General features: G+C 39.7%; 1 protein-coding gene across 1 annotated transcript in view; it reads right to left on the minus strand.

Moving 5' to 3' along the window:
• RAB36 (RAB36, member RAS oncogene family) overlaps positions 1 to 14,023 on the minus strand; it is a 522,669-nt gene that overhangs the window by 146,503 nt on the left and 362,143 nt on the right. The window contains exon 9 of the mRNA XM_044068859.1: positions 2,600 to 2,690. Coding sequence (XP_043924794.1) covers positions 2,600 to 2,690 — 91 coding nt within the window. The remainder of the gene's footprint in view (positions 1 to 2,599; positions 2,691 to 14,023) is intronic.

A 14,023-nucleotide genomic window follows, 5' to 3' on the forward strand; every position in this document is an offset into this window, starting at 1 on the left:
CGTTCCAGGGGGAGAGATGACGGTGGTCTCCAGCTGCATTGAGTAAGTGCAGATGTGATCTCATGGGTTTTGAAATTCTTTCTATACCAGATTTGTTGGAGGGTGGAGGATTTTAATGGATTCATTTGATGTCTAATTATAAATGTGGGAAGGTGGTCACTGAGGGTGTCTGGGAGGAAGCCTGAGGGGTAGTTTTGAAATGGTCTATTAGTAAGGATCCAGTCTAGGATAGACTCCTTTTTTGATGCTTTATCTACCCGTGTTGTGATTTTGATTAGTTGAGTGAAACCATGTAGTTTAATGTAGTTAGTGGGGTGGAGCGAGTTACAGGAGGACCAGTCGATATTAACATCACCTAGTATAATTGCTTCTTGGGAAAAGTTTTGGGATGTCCAGTCTAGAATGGATTCTACAGTGTTAATGTTATTGCCAGGGCGGTATATACGTAACAATTATATATAAGCGCTTTTTTGAGCTGATTTTCAGCTTAGTAAACATAGTTTCTGCATTATTGAACTTGGGTTGTTCGTTGGCTAACAATTCAATGGTCGGGTTGTTTTGAAGAGGAGAGCAACGCCTCCACCTCTTTTGGATATTCTGTCTTGTCTATGAACATTGTAACCAGGTGGAACAAAGTCATTATTATTGTTTAGTTTATTGTTTATTTTAGCCAGGTCTCTGTTTGAAGGACTATGTCATGGAGTAGACAGCCAGGGTAGCGTGCATCTCTGGGATTTTGTTCAGTGTGCTCCTTATGTTTATGTTGAGTATAAGGAGATCTGCTGATTTCCTGGCGGAGGTTAAATTGTTATTTGTCTGGTAGCGGGGGGGGGGGGGTTGTTATTGTTTGTAGAGCCAGGGTTTAGGCGCACATCTCCACTAAATATGATTTGAGATGCTATTTGGATTATAGTTTGTAGGCATTTAATTATAGATGTATTATATTTTGAGGAAATGTGGTTGTTTAGTTATATTTTGCTTGGATAGTGCAGTTTATTAGCATTGTGACAGGATAAGCAATGCTATCTGCAGTAAGTTTGCAGTATTCAGATGGAAGTTGGTCAAGGACTGTGGTTGATGTCCTAAGGGTGAGTAGGTATCTTTTAACTGTTGATGCTGGCACTGGAGTGCAAGTGAAGTTCTGTTGTGGCTTCAATGACTGGAGTGGGATGGCTGGATTTGTAGTGGTTTTGTTTTGTAGGAAGAAGGTTATTGTGGTTATAAAATGCGAGTTAAACTGTCAAACATTGCTTTGTGAGCTACCGGCTGGGGATGGGCTAGGTTGGGTTGATTTTCCAGGATTTAGCAATGAATTTATTGATTTCCAGACGTTTTTTGGATTGCTTGATGATGAATTTTGGATGTTGCTATAATAAGCTTTTTTGTCCTGTTTTATGCATTGTTTGCTAGTGTTCCTTAACTATCTATATTGTTGCAGGGATATTTGAGACTTGGTTTGTAGCCATAACTTCCAGACTTTCTCTCTAAGTTGCATGAGTTGTTTGGTTTTCAGTACAATAACCAATTGGTACAACAGCCCACCCATCCCAGCCTCAAAACAAATAACTACTCTTTACTTGATCTAGTTATTTCTGACAACTTTTCTTTAATTCCAGACATCAACATCCACCTGCCAACCCTTAGTGACCACTGCTCAATCAGCTTTCTCCAAGACTTCCTACACCAAAAATGCTGCAGAAATTATTCTCTTTTAAAGTCAAGTCAGACAACAATAAAAAAAAAAAAACTCAAGGTAATCTTCTCCTTCAAATGGTCATTCATTCATTCTAAACTCCGCCAAGGCCAATTGTGCAGCTGAGGCATTCATCAATACCTTTCCTTTTAAAAATGTCCAAGATACTTACTTTTCACTTATGTTGAGACTATATAAAGCTAAAAATAATGACTGGAAAGGTAATCCTGTTGTGTTTGCTGTCTGTGAAGTAATTCCTGGATGCATTTGCACTCAATAATTAGTGTTACGGTGTAGTATATTTGTGGTGTTTAGTATACTCAGTTATATTTTTCAATTATCTGTGGTTTAATCATTTAATTCCTTAGTGAAACCTTACATCCATCCATCCATCATTCCCTTTTCTCCATTTTTGCAATTGTGGTCTGGGTGTCACATTAACACTGACCATCGTATAGAACCAATGTTCACATTGGCAGGTGGCTATCCATGCCACAGTTGTTCTTCCATACTATATACATGCATGCATACTCACACCATGTCTAGTCCACCTACTGAAAATCTTGGGAATGTAAAAGGAAACTGGAGCACCTGGTGAAAGCCCATGCGGACACAGGGAGGACATGCAGACTCCGCACAGAAGGAATCCTAACGGAGAATCATACCAGGCAACCTCTACATGCGAGGTCACAACACCATCTGCTGCACCATTGTAACACTCAAATATATGTATATACATATATTAGACACACACATGCACACTAGCAGGGTAGAACACTGATCTCAATGGACCCACTGCCAGGGCAGAATAAAAAAATGACAAAGTACAAGTTCCTGCACAGATTCCATAATAAAGAGTACAAAAGAGTAACAAAAAAGAGAGACTGACAAGGGATCATCACTGACCTGATTTTGCAGAGACAGACCAGTACTCTGCCTGCATCTCTGTGGCAACTTTGATGGCATCAACTTCTGTCCGTTGGCATTCTGCAGGAGACTAAAGAAAAGACAGAGTATTAAAACTTATACAGCCTGAAGACCTATGCATTATTTTCACTGTATTATTTATTGAAGTGTTTATTGGGAAAGTCCATCTGGGCAATGGAGCTCATTTTCAGCTGATGCCAGGGGTGAAAAGTTCCACAAATACAATTACAGAACAGAAGATACAGATATGTGGTAAATAACACCATATTAAAGTGTAACATATACAGACAAATTAATAGTTCTTGGAGAACATGTTACCGTAAGTCCAGCAAAAAATACATATAATGACATTCAATAATAAAACAGGTTGGCGTTATATGTGAATAAAGTCACTTACTAGAGTGAGTACATAAAAGTGTAAGATACAAATAACTGAAATTGCATACTCACAGAATCAAGCTGCTTAATTACTGTAGTTTATTATAAGAAAATCTGAAACTAATTAGATTCAAAAGTAGGACTGTGACAAGCTTACAACAGACTTCCACAAGCTGGCAGTTCTTTGGAGTAACTACAGCTAATTAGTTTACAGAAAATGTGACGTGAAAGACAGCATGCAGCCCATGAGTGTAGTTTTCCTCTTTCAAGTCACTACATGAAGTACTTACAAAGTTATCCATGAGATGGTGATGTTATAACTTTAATAAGCACAGTTTCCACTACAATGATTGGACCACAAGTGATGAGAAATAAAACTCAGCTGAAGTGATCAGATGCTCATTCATTTCAATGAAGATTAATCCTTTAGTTCATTTTGTTAATCAGGTAGTAGTCCTTTACGAGGATTATCTGGGGGAAGGAAACCCTTACAAACATGGAATAATTTTACTGAAATGCTCACAATCCACTTGCAGAAAGAGCAGTTGTGTGAGGTATTCTCTGTAACTGTACTTGACTGAAGTGGTCCATGTTTTCAAAGAGCTGGATGCAGCCTCTTCTGGGAGCAATAAGTGTGTTAAGAAATTCTCCACAAGCAGTGAACAGTAATCATTATACAAATAATGAGATGCAATTGGCTGCAGACGTATGTCAAAAGGTCACATGGTGGACTTCCGTAAACAAAAACAGGATCCTCAAAGAGATCCACAGAGACATGAAACTCTGCAAAGGAATTAACACAAAGTAGAAGCTGCAATAGGTCAGTTCTCACTGCCTCACCAAATATGGTAGCAAATGCAGAACTACATCACTCTCTTCCTGGAAGAAAGAAAGAACCTTGTCATCATGATTTATAATACATGTGTCAGTAATATATCCAGTCTAATCACTCTTCTGTTTGGGGGTGTCTATTATAAAGTGCAAAATGTACAGCCATCATACTGTCACCCTACAATTAGGACTTGTTCCAAGTATATAGTCACATCATCGTAATGTCCTGGTGCCTAAACACCAGTAAGATATATTGTCCTGGTGCCCAATCACAAGTCAGACGAGGTTGTAATGCTGTCGGGACAAATCATACAACTCAGGCATTGCATTTGTCATTCTGCAATAGGACCTCTTCCAGGAAAAAGTCTGACATACCATGATGTTTTATGGGGCGAACCAGTCCTAAGTCTGTCAGGCATAACTCTACATCACCCTGGCACCAGGATTAAATACAAAGAACAAACAGTCCTGTACAGACAGAAAGGACATGGGGAAAGGGTAAGACAGGTGTTACAGTAAAGACACAAAGAGAACACTTCAATCATCTAATATTGGGACCGGTATACTTCAAGTACTGTAATTTGTCAGTTCCCTAACTTTAAAATGCTGGGTTGAGTGGGTGCAACATCATACTAGGAATCCAAAAATAAAGTAGGGGCTCCAGACAGGATATCTCGGACAAGTGCCACAGCAAAAACACTTCTAGCTTTGTATATAATATTTAACCTCTAGTGCTTGATAAACATATGGACAATGAACCAAGTAGCATCTTCATAAATGGCTGCAGTTTTCTTTACTGCTTTAATCAAATAAGTTGTAACAAATCCTTGGGGAAGTCTACCCCCCACCCAAATCATAACAGAATCCAGTGCAAGCTGCACTTTTTGAAATTTTTTTCCCTATATATTCCAAAGACATGCATCTGGAGCATTTCTCCCCGGGCCTCCGCTGAAAACAGGCTCTGTGGAACCTAGTCGGACATTCCCGGTCAACAAATGTTAAATAAATAAATAAAGGGAAGTCCAGCTTATTAGCTGTAAAGCAAATGAAAATGTGATCAGATTTCCAATTTCTGTAGTTCTAAAATATAAGCAATTAGCTTTTAGAGTCCCTCTTTTGGATGGAGATAGAAAGAGGAGTTCTGGATCTATTGATTCAGGGCAATGTCTGACATAATCCTGGGCATACAAATAAGACTGGAAAAAAAGCCAGTTTCCAATTTATGTAAGAGTGTGTACAGTTACAAAGAAAGAGTGTACAGTTACAAAGAAAGAAGCAGAAAGCTTTTAAATCTTTCTTACAAACTTGACAGCCTGCAAGGGAAATGGCTTCCATCTGCAACATTTCAGAATCACACGTTTAAAGGAAAGCTTTATTAATGTTTCCAGAACAAAGTTCACATCTTAGGGGATATTCATGCAAGGGACTGATAGGTGGAAGTCCCTGGGGAAGTCTAGAAGCTCATAAGTCAAACGCACGGGCCAACTAATGGTTATTCACAAGGCCACACAATGAATCCATTTGGACAAATAAGACAAATTGTTAGTGATAAGCTAAGACAGATACTCAAAGATCTGCAGAAGATGTAGCAGCACAGTAAGTGAGGGCATTGCGCATATTTATGGTTTGCTAACTAGATTAGCCCTGCTGGGATTGAGACACTAACATTATATACATTAACTACAGATTTTTATTAAAATCAAAGCAAAGCATTTAAACAGTTACACACAGATTATTAGAATCAAAGTAAATTATTATAAAAAGCAGCAGATGTATGTAAAACCTTGTGAAAAGCTTATACAAAATCTCTGGCAACTGTAACAGTGCTTTATATAACGTATAAAGAAAACTTTATGTACACGGCATACACTCAACTTAAGTATATATAACTGAGAGGCTGGAGTCATTGCATTCTATAAGCAGGAAAAAAATTATGAAAAATGCTGTGCTGGACCACTAACCAACAATACTGGGCCACATAGGTATATGATAACTTTCATTTCACCAGCATAGGTTTTATAGCTAATCAAGCTTTCAGACTAACAGCAATGCTGTGGATAATGCGTACATAGTTTAATTTGAAAAGTTTGTTGGCTGAAAGTGAGGTATATATTTAAATGATCTGATATTTCACAGTAAGTGGGACAAGACATGTATCACTTAAATTACCTGCTCATCTAAGTACAATGCATCAGACACGACCAATTATGGAAGACTGTGTCATGAAGACTACAGTAAGGCACAAGAGTGAAATGATGCTACAATCTGTACATGACACTGGGCTGGACAGAAACATTGTACAGAGGGGTTTTAAAGGTCTGCTGTTTTGGGTTGCCTTCAGTTTTTTTCATAGTGCATTCCATTGTTTTACTAGGCATATGCTTAGGGCTTGCTTGGTGCAAGATTCACTTAAGATTATTAAAAGTTTGTTGGAAGAATGCATTTTTCTTTGAATGGGATATATCACTTTAGTATGGAAGGAATACACCAGTTTAGTGTGGATGAGATATCCCAGTTTGGTATGGAAGGGATATACCAGTTTAGTATGGTTAGAGCATACCTCTCAACTGTACAGATTTTGGCAGAATGTCCAGATTTTTGACTCGTATCTCTGGTCCATTTTTCAAAAATTTGTGGTCTTCTTGCAAATTAGTGACAAATCATTAAAGACTGAAGTCAGAAAATAATGACAGACATTTGAGTTTCAGACGTCATACCTTTCAGAAAATTCATGCTAATGCAAAACCTGTTATTCTATCAACTTTCTAAGTTTTAAGAGCAATGTTTAAAGATTGTCCCTATTTTTGTGCCATTGTCCCACTTTTATTTATGGCTTTGTCCAGATTTCTTGCTCTAAGAGGTTGAGAGGTCTAGTTAGAATACACTAGTTTATTATGGATGGGATACACCAGTTTGGTATGGATGGGATATACCAGTTTGGTATGTATGGGATACACCTGTTTAGTATGGAAGGGACATACCAGTTTGGTATGTATGGGATAAATCAGTTTGGTACGGATGGGCTACACCTGTTTGGTATGGATGGGATATACCTGTTTGGTATGGAAGGGATACACCAGTTTGGTATGGATGGGATGCACCAGTTTGGTATGGATGGGATGCACCAGTTTGGTATGGATGGGATGCACCAGTTTGGTATGGATGGGATGCACCAGTTTAGCATGGAAGGGATACACTAGTTTGGTATGGGTGGGATAGACTAGTTTGGTATGGATGGGATACACCAGTTTAGTATGGATGGGATACACCTGTTTGGTATGGATGGGATATACCAGTTTAGTATGGAAGGGATACACCAGTTTGGTATGTATGGGATAAACCAGTTTGGTACAGATGGGCTACACCTGTTTGGTATGGATGGGATACACCTGTTTGGTATGGATGGGATACACCAGTTTGGTTTGGATGGGATACACCAGTTTGTTATGGGAGGGATATACCAGTTTAGAATGGATGGGATATACCAGTTTGGTATGGATGGGATATACCAGTTTAGTATGGAAGGGATATACCAGTTTAGTATGGAAGGGATATACCAATTTGGTATGGATGGGATATACCAGTTTAGTAGGAAACGGATACCAGTTTAGTATGGATGGGATACACCAGTTTGGTATGGATGGGATATACCAGTTTAGTATGGAAGAGATACACCAGTTTGGTATGGATGGGATATACCAGTTTAGTATGGAGCGGATACACCAGTTTGGTATGGAAGGGATATACCAGTTTAGTATGGAAGGGATACACCAGTTTGGTATGGACGGGATACACCAGTTTAGTATGGATGGGATACCAGTTTAGTATGGATGGGATACACCAGTTTGGTATGGATGGGATATACCAGTTTAGTATGGAAGAGATACACTAGTTTGGTATGGATGGGATATACCAGTTTGGTATGGAAGGGATATACCAGTTTAGTATAGGGGGGATACACCAGTTTGGTATGGAAGGGATATACCAGTTTAGTATGGAAGGAATACACCAATTTGGTATGGAAGGGATACACCAGTTTGGTACAGATGAAATACACCAGTTTAGTATGGATGGGATACCAGTTTAGTATGGATGGGATACACCAGTTTGGTACGAATGGGATATATCAGTTTGGTACGAATGGGATATACCAGTTTAGTATGGAAGGGATACACCAATTTGGTATGGAAGGGATGTACCAGTTTAGTATGGAGGGGATACACCAGTTTGGTATGGAAGGGATATACCAGTTTAGTATGGAAGGAATACACCAGTTTGGTATTAAAGGGATACACCAGTTTGGTATGGATGGGATTCACCAGTTTGGTATGGAGGGGATACGCCAGTTTGGTATGGATGGGATATACCTGTTTAGTATGGAAGGGATACACCAGTTTGGTATGGACAGGATACACCAGTTTAGTATGGATGGGATACACCAGTTTGGTATGGATGATATATACCAGTTTAGTATGGAAGAAATACACCAGTTTGGTATGGATGGGATATACCGGTTTGGTATGGAAGGGATATACTAGTTTAGTATGGAATGGATACACCATTTTGGTATGGAAGGGATACACCGTTTTGGTATGGATGGGATATACCAGTTTAGTATGGAAGGGATACACCAGTTTGGTATGGATGGGATATACCAGTTTAGTATGGAGCGGATACACCAGTTTGGTATGGAAGGGATATACCAGTTTAGTATGGAAGGGATACACCAGTTTGGTATGGACGGGATACACCAGTTTAGTATGGATGGGATACCAGTTTAGTATGGATGGGATACACCAGTTTGGTATGGAAGGGATACACCAGTTTGGTACAGATGGAATACACCAGTTTAGTATGGATGGCATACCAGTTTAGTATGGATGGGATACACCAGTTTGGTACGAATGGGATATACCAGTTTGGTACGAATGGGATATACCAGTTTAGTATGGAAGGGATACACCAATTTGGTATGGATGGGATGTACTAGTTTAGTATGGAGGGGATACACCAGTTTGGTATGGAAGGGATATACCAGTTTAGTATGGAAGGAATACACCAGTTTGGTATTAAAGGGATACACCAGTTTGGTACGGATGGGATTCACCAGTTTGGTATGGAGGGGATACGCCAGTTTGGTATGGATGGGATATACCAGTTTAGTATGGAAGGGATGCACCAGTTTGGTATGGACAGGATACACCAGTTTAGTATGGATGGGATACACCAGTTTGGTATGGATGGGATATACCGGTTTGGTATGGAAGGGATATACCAGTTTAGTATGGAATGGATACACCATTTTGGTATGGAAGGGATACACCAGTTGGTATGGAAGGGATACACCGTTTTGGTATGGATGGGAAACACCAGTTTGGTATGGAAGGGATATACCAGTTTAGTATGGAAGGAATACACCAGTTTGGTATGGAAGGGTGTAAAAGGAAAAAACTTCAAAGACCAATGCACGTTAGGTTCAAGCAAGGCACCCTTTATTACTTGCAGCAAGGAGACAAAGCATGTAGGTGCAGGATTTGTCTGGCTCTTCGATGATCAGTATGTTATTCTTATACAGTTCTCTTCCTGTCACACAGAAAATGTTACTATTCTATTGCTGACGTAGTTGGACACAACTTTCTGTATGTTTCACAGAAATTGTTACCAGACTTATTGCTGACATGGTTGGATTATTTGCTGTCTTGCAAAAACATTTTGAGAAAAACAACCTGGCCTTGGGCTTATTTTAGCCCACCTTAATTTTTCAGTTCTTCAATTGTACAGTTCTAATACATGTGTTACATTTTGTCTAGATTCAAGGTACATTTCTAGCTTTAGTACAAGTAATGCTAGCTATGGTTTATACTTTCAAGCATCTACTGTTTTCTTTATCAAAGCTTCTAGCAGCTGCATATTTTCTCATGGTATAAGCAGAAATGAAATATCTCTTTGTTAAGTTTCCTGACATCAGCAGAAATGAAATGTCTCCTGTTATTTTCATGACATTAGCAGAAATGAAATGTCTCTTGTTAAGTTTCTAATAGCTGTGCAGATTCATGCAGTGTGAACAGAATAAATGTATTAACCCTTTTAAACCTTGAATGCACTAAGCATGCATATTACTATTATATATTTTCTAACAAAGGGATATACCAGTTTAGTATGGAAGGGATACACCAGTTTGGAATGGATGTGATACACCAGTTTGGTATGGAAGGGATACACCGTTTTGGTATGGATGGGATACACCAGTTTAGTATGGATGGGATGTACCAGTTTAGTATGGAAGGGATACACCAGTTTGGTATGGATGGGATATACCAGTTTAGTATGGAAGGGATATACCAGTTTGGTATAGAAGGAATATACCAATTTGGTATGGATGGGATACACCAGTTTAGTATGGATGGGATACCATTTTAGTATGGATGGGATACACCAGTTTGGTACGGATGGGATATACCAGTTTAGTATGGAAGGGATACACCAGTTTGTTATGGATGGGATATACCAGTTTAGTATGCATGGGGATACACCAGTTTGGCATGGAAAGGATATATCAGTTTAGTATGGAAGGAACACACCAGTTTGGTATGGAAGGGATACACCAGTTTGGTATGGATGGGTACACCAGTTTAGTATGGAAGGAAAACACCAGTTTGGCATGGAAGGGATACACCAGTTTGGTATGGATGGGATACACCAGTTTACTATGGCTGGGATACCAGTTTAGTATGGATGGATTATACCAGTTTGGTAAGGAAGGGATATACCAGTTTAGTATGGAAGGGATACACCAGTTTTGTATGGAAGAGATACACCAGTTTAGTATGGATGGGATACACCAGTTTGGTATGGAAGGGATACACCATTTTGGTATGGATGGGACACAGCAGTTTGGTATGGATGGGACACAGCAGTTTGGTATGGATGGGACACAGCAGTTTGGTATGGATGGTCTACACCAGTTTCGTATGGAAGGGATACACCATTTTGGTATGGATGGAATACAGCAGTTTGGTATGGAAGGGATATGGCAGTTTGGTATGGATGGGATATACCAGTTTATTATGGATGTGATATACCAGTTTGGTATGGAAGGAATACACCATTTTGGGATGGAAGGGATATACCTGTTTGGTATGGATGGGATACAGCAGTTTGGTATGGATGGGATACACTGGTTTAGTATGGAGGGGATACACCAGTTTGGTATAGATATGATACACAGTTTTGGTATGGATGGGATACACCAATTTGGTATGTAAGGGATATACCAGTTTGGTATGGATGGGATACACCTGTTTAGTATGGAAAGGAAACACCATTTTGGTATGGATGGGATACACCAGTTTAGTATAGATGGGATATATCAGTTTAGTATGGATGGGATACAGCAGTTTGGTATGGATGGGATACGCTGGCTTAGTATGGCTTTGAGTTCAAGGCACAATTTTCTGTATATCCCATGGATGAATGTTAGTTGTAGGTACTTTTATTTCTGTATGACACCCAGTGAAGGCAGTGGTATGAGTAGAATGGGTTGTGTGCAGAAAGCATTGGTATGGATGGGATACACCAGTTTGGTATAGATGGGATATACCAGTTTGGCATGGAAGGGATACACTAGTTTGGTATGGATGGGATATACCAGTTTAGTATAGGGTGGATACACCAGTTTGGTATGGAGAGATATACCAGTTTAGTATGGAAGGAATACACCAGTTTGGTATGGAATGGATACACCAGTTTGGTATGGATGGGATACACCAGTTTAGTATGGATGGGATACCAGTTTAGTATGGATGGGATACAACAGTTTGGTATGTAAGGGATACAACAGTTTGGTATGTAAGGGATATACCAGTTTGGTATGGATGGGATACACCTGTTTAGTATGGAAAGGAAACACCATTTTGGTATGGATGGGATACACCAGTTTGGTATTGAGGGGATATACCAGTTTAGTATAGATGGGATATACCAGTTTAGTATGGATGGGATACAGCAGTTTGGTATGGATGGGATACACTGGTTTAGTATGGCTTTAAGTTCAAGGCACAATTTGCTGTATATCCCATAGATGAATGTTAGCTGTAGGTATGTTTATTTCTGTATGACACCCAGTGAAGGCAGTGGTATAAGTAGAATGGGTTATGTGCAGAAAACATTGGTATGGATGGGATACACCAGTTTGGTATAGATGGGATATACCAGTTTGGTATGGAAAGGATACACCAGTTTGGTATGGATGGGATACTTCAGTTTAATATGGATGTGATACGAGTTTAGTATGGATGGGATACACCAGTTTGGCATGGATGGGATATACCAGTTTAGTATGGAAGGGATACACCAGTTTGGTATGGATGGGATGTACCAGTTTAGTATGGAGGGGATACACCAGTTTGGTATGGAAGGGATATACCAGTTTAGTATGGAAGGAATACACCAGTTTGGTATGGAAAGGATACACCAGTTTGGTATGGAAAGGATACACCAGTTTGGTATGGATGGGATACACCAGTTTGGTATGGATGGGATACACCAGTTTGGTATGAAGGGGATACACCATTTTGGTGTGGATGGGATACACCAGTTTGGTATGGAAGGGATATACCAGTTTGGTATGGATGGGGTATACCAGTTTAGTATGGAAGGGATACACCAGTTTGGTATGCATGGGATATACCAGTTTAGTATAGGGGGATATACCAGTTTGGTATGGAAGGGATATACCAGTTTAGTTTGGAAGGAATACACCAATTTGGTATGGAAGGGATACACCAGTTTGGTATGGATGGGATGCACCAGTTTATTATGGATGGGATACCAGTTTAGTATGGATGGCATACACCAGTTTGGTACAAATGGGATATACCAGTTTAGTATGGAAGGGATACACCAGTTTGGTATGGATGGGATATACCAGTTTAGTATGGAGGGGATACACCAGTTTCGTATGGAAGGGATATACCATTTTAGTATGGAAGGAATACACCAATTTGGTATGGAAGGGATACACCAGTTTGGTATGGATGGGATACACCTGTTTGGTATGGAGGGGATACACTGTTTTGGTATGGATGGGATAAACCAGTTTGGTATGGAAGGGGTATACTAGTTTGGTATGGATGGGATATACCAGTTTAGTATGAAAGGGATACACCAGTTTGGTATGGATGGAACATACCAGTTTAGTATGGAAGGGATATACCAGTTTGGTATGGAAGGAATAGACCAATTTGGTATGGATGGGATACACCAGTTTGGTATGGATGCGATATACCAGTTTAGTATGGAAGGGATATACCAGTTTAGTATGGAAGGGATATACCAGTTTGGTATAGAAGGAATAGACCAGTTTGGTATGGATGGGATACACCAGTTTGGTATGGATGGGATACACCAGTTTAGTATGGGTGGGATACCAGTTTAGTATGGATGGGATACACCAGTTTGGTACGGATGGGATATACCAGTTTAGTATGGAAGGGATACACCAGTTTGGAATGGAAGGGATACACCAGTTTGGTATGGATGGGATACGCCTGTTTGGTATGGAAGAGGTATACCAGTTTGGTATGGATGGAATATACCAGTTTAGTATGGAAGGGATATACCAGTTTGGTATGGAAGGAATAGACCAATTTGGTATGGATGGGATACAACAGTTTAGTAGGAATGGGATACCAGTTTAGTATGGATGGGATACACCAGTTTGGTATGGATGGGATATACCAGTTTAGCATGGAAGGGATACACCAGTTTGGTATGGATGGGATATACCAGTTTAGTATGGAAGGGATACACCAGTTTGGTATGGATGGAATATACCAGTTTAGTATGGAAGAGATATACCAGTTTGGTATGGAAGGAATAGACCAATTTGGTATGGATGGGATACACCAGTTTAGTAGGAATGGGATACCAGTTTAGTATGGACGGGATACACCTGTTTGGTATGGATGGGATGTACCAGTTTAGTATGGAAGGGATACACCAGTTTGGTATGGATGGGCTATACCAGTTTAGTATGGAGCAGATACACCAGTTTGGTATGAAAGGGATATACCAGTTTAGTATGGAAGGGATACCCCAGTTTGGTATGGACGGGATGCACCAGTTTAGTATGGATGGGATACCAGTTTAGTATGGATGGGATACACCAGTATGATATGGATGGGATATACCAGT

Source organism: Protopterus annectens, chromosome 4.part0 (assembly GCF_019279795.1).
Source record: "Protopterus annectens isolate FY-2018-M chromosome 4.part0, PAN1.0, whole genome shotgun sequence".
Lineage (NCBI taxonomy): Eukaryota > Metazoa > Chordata > Ceratodontiformes > Protopteridae > Protopterus > Protopterus annectens.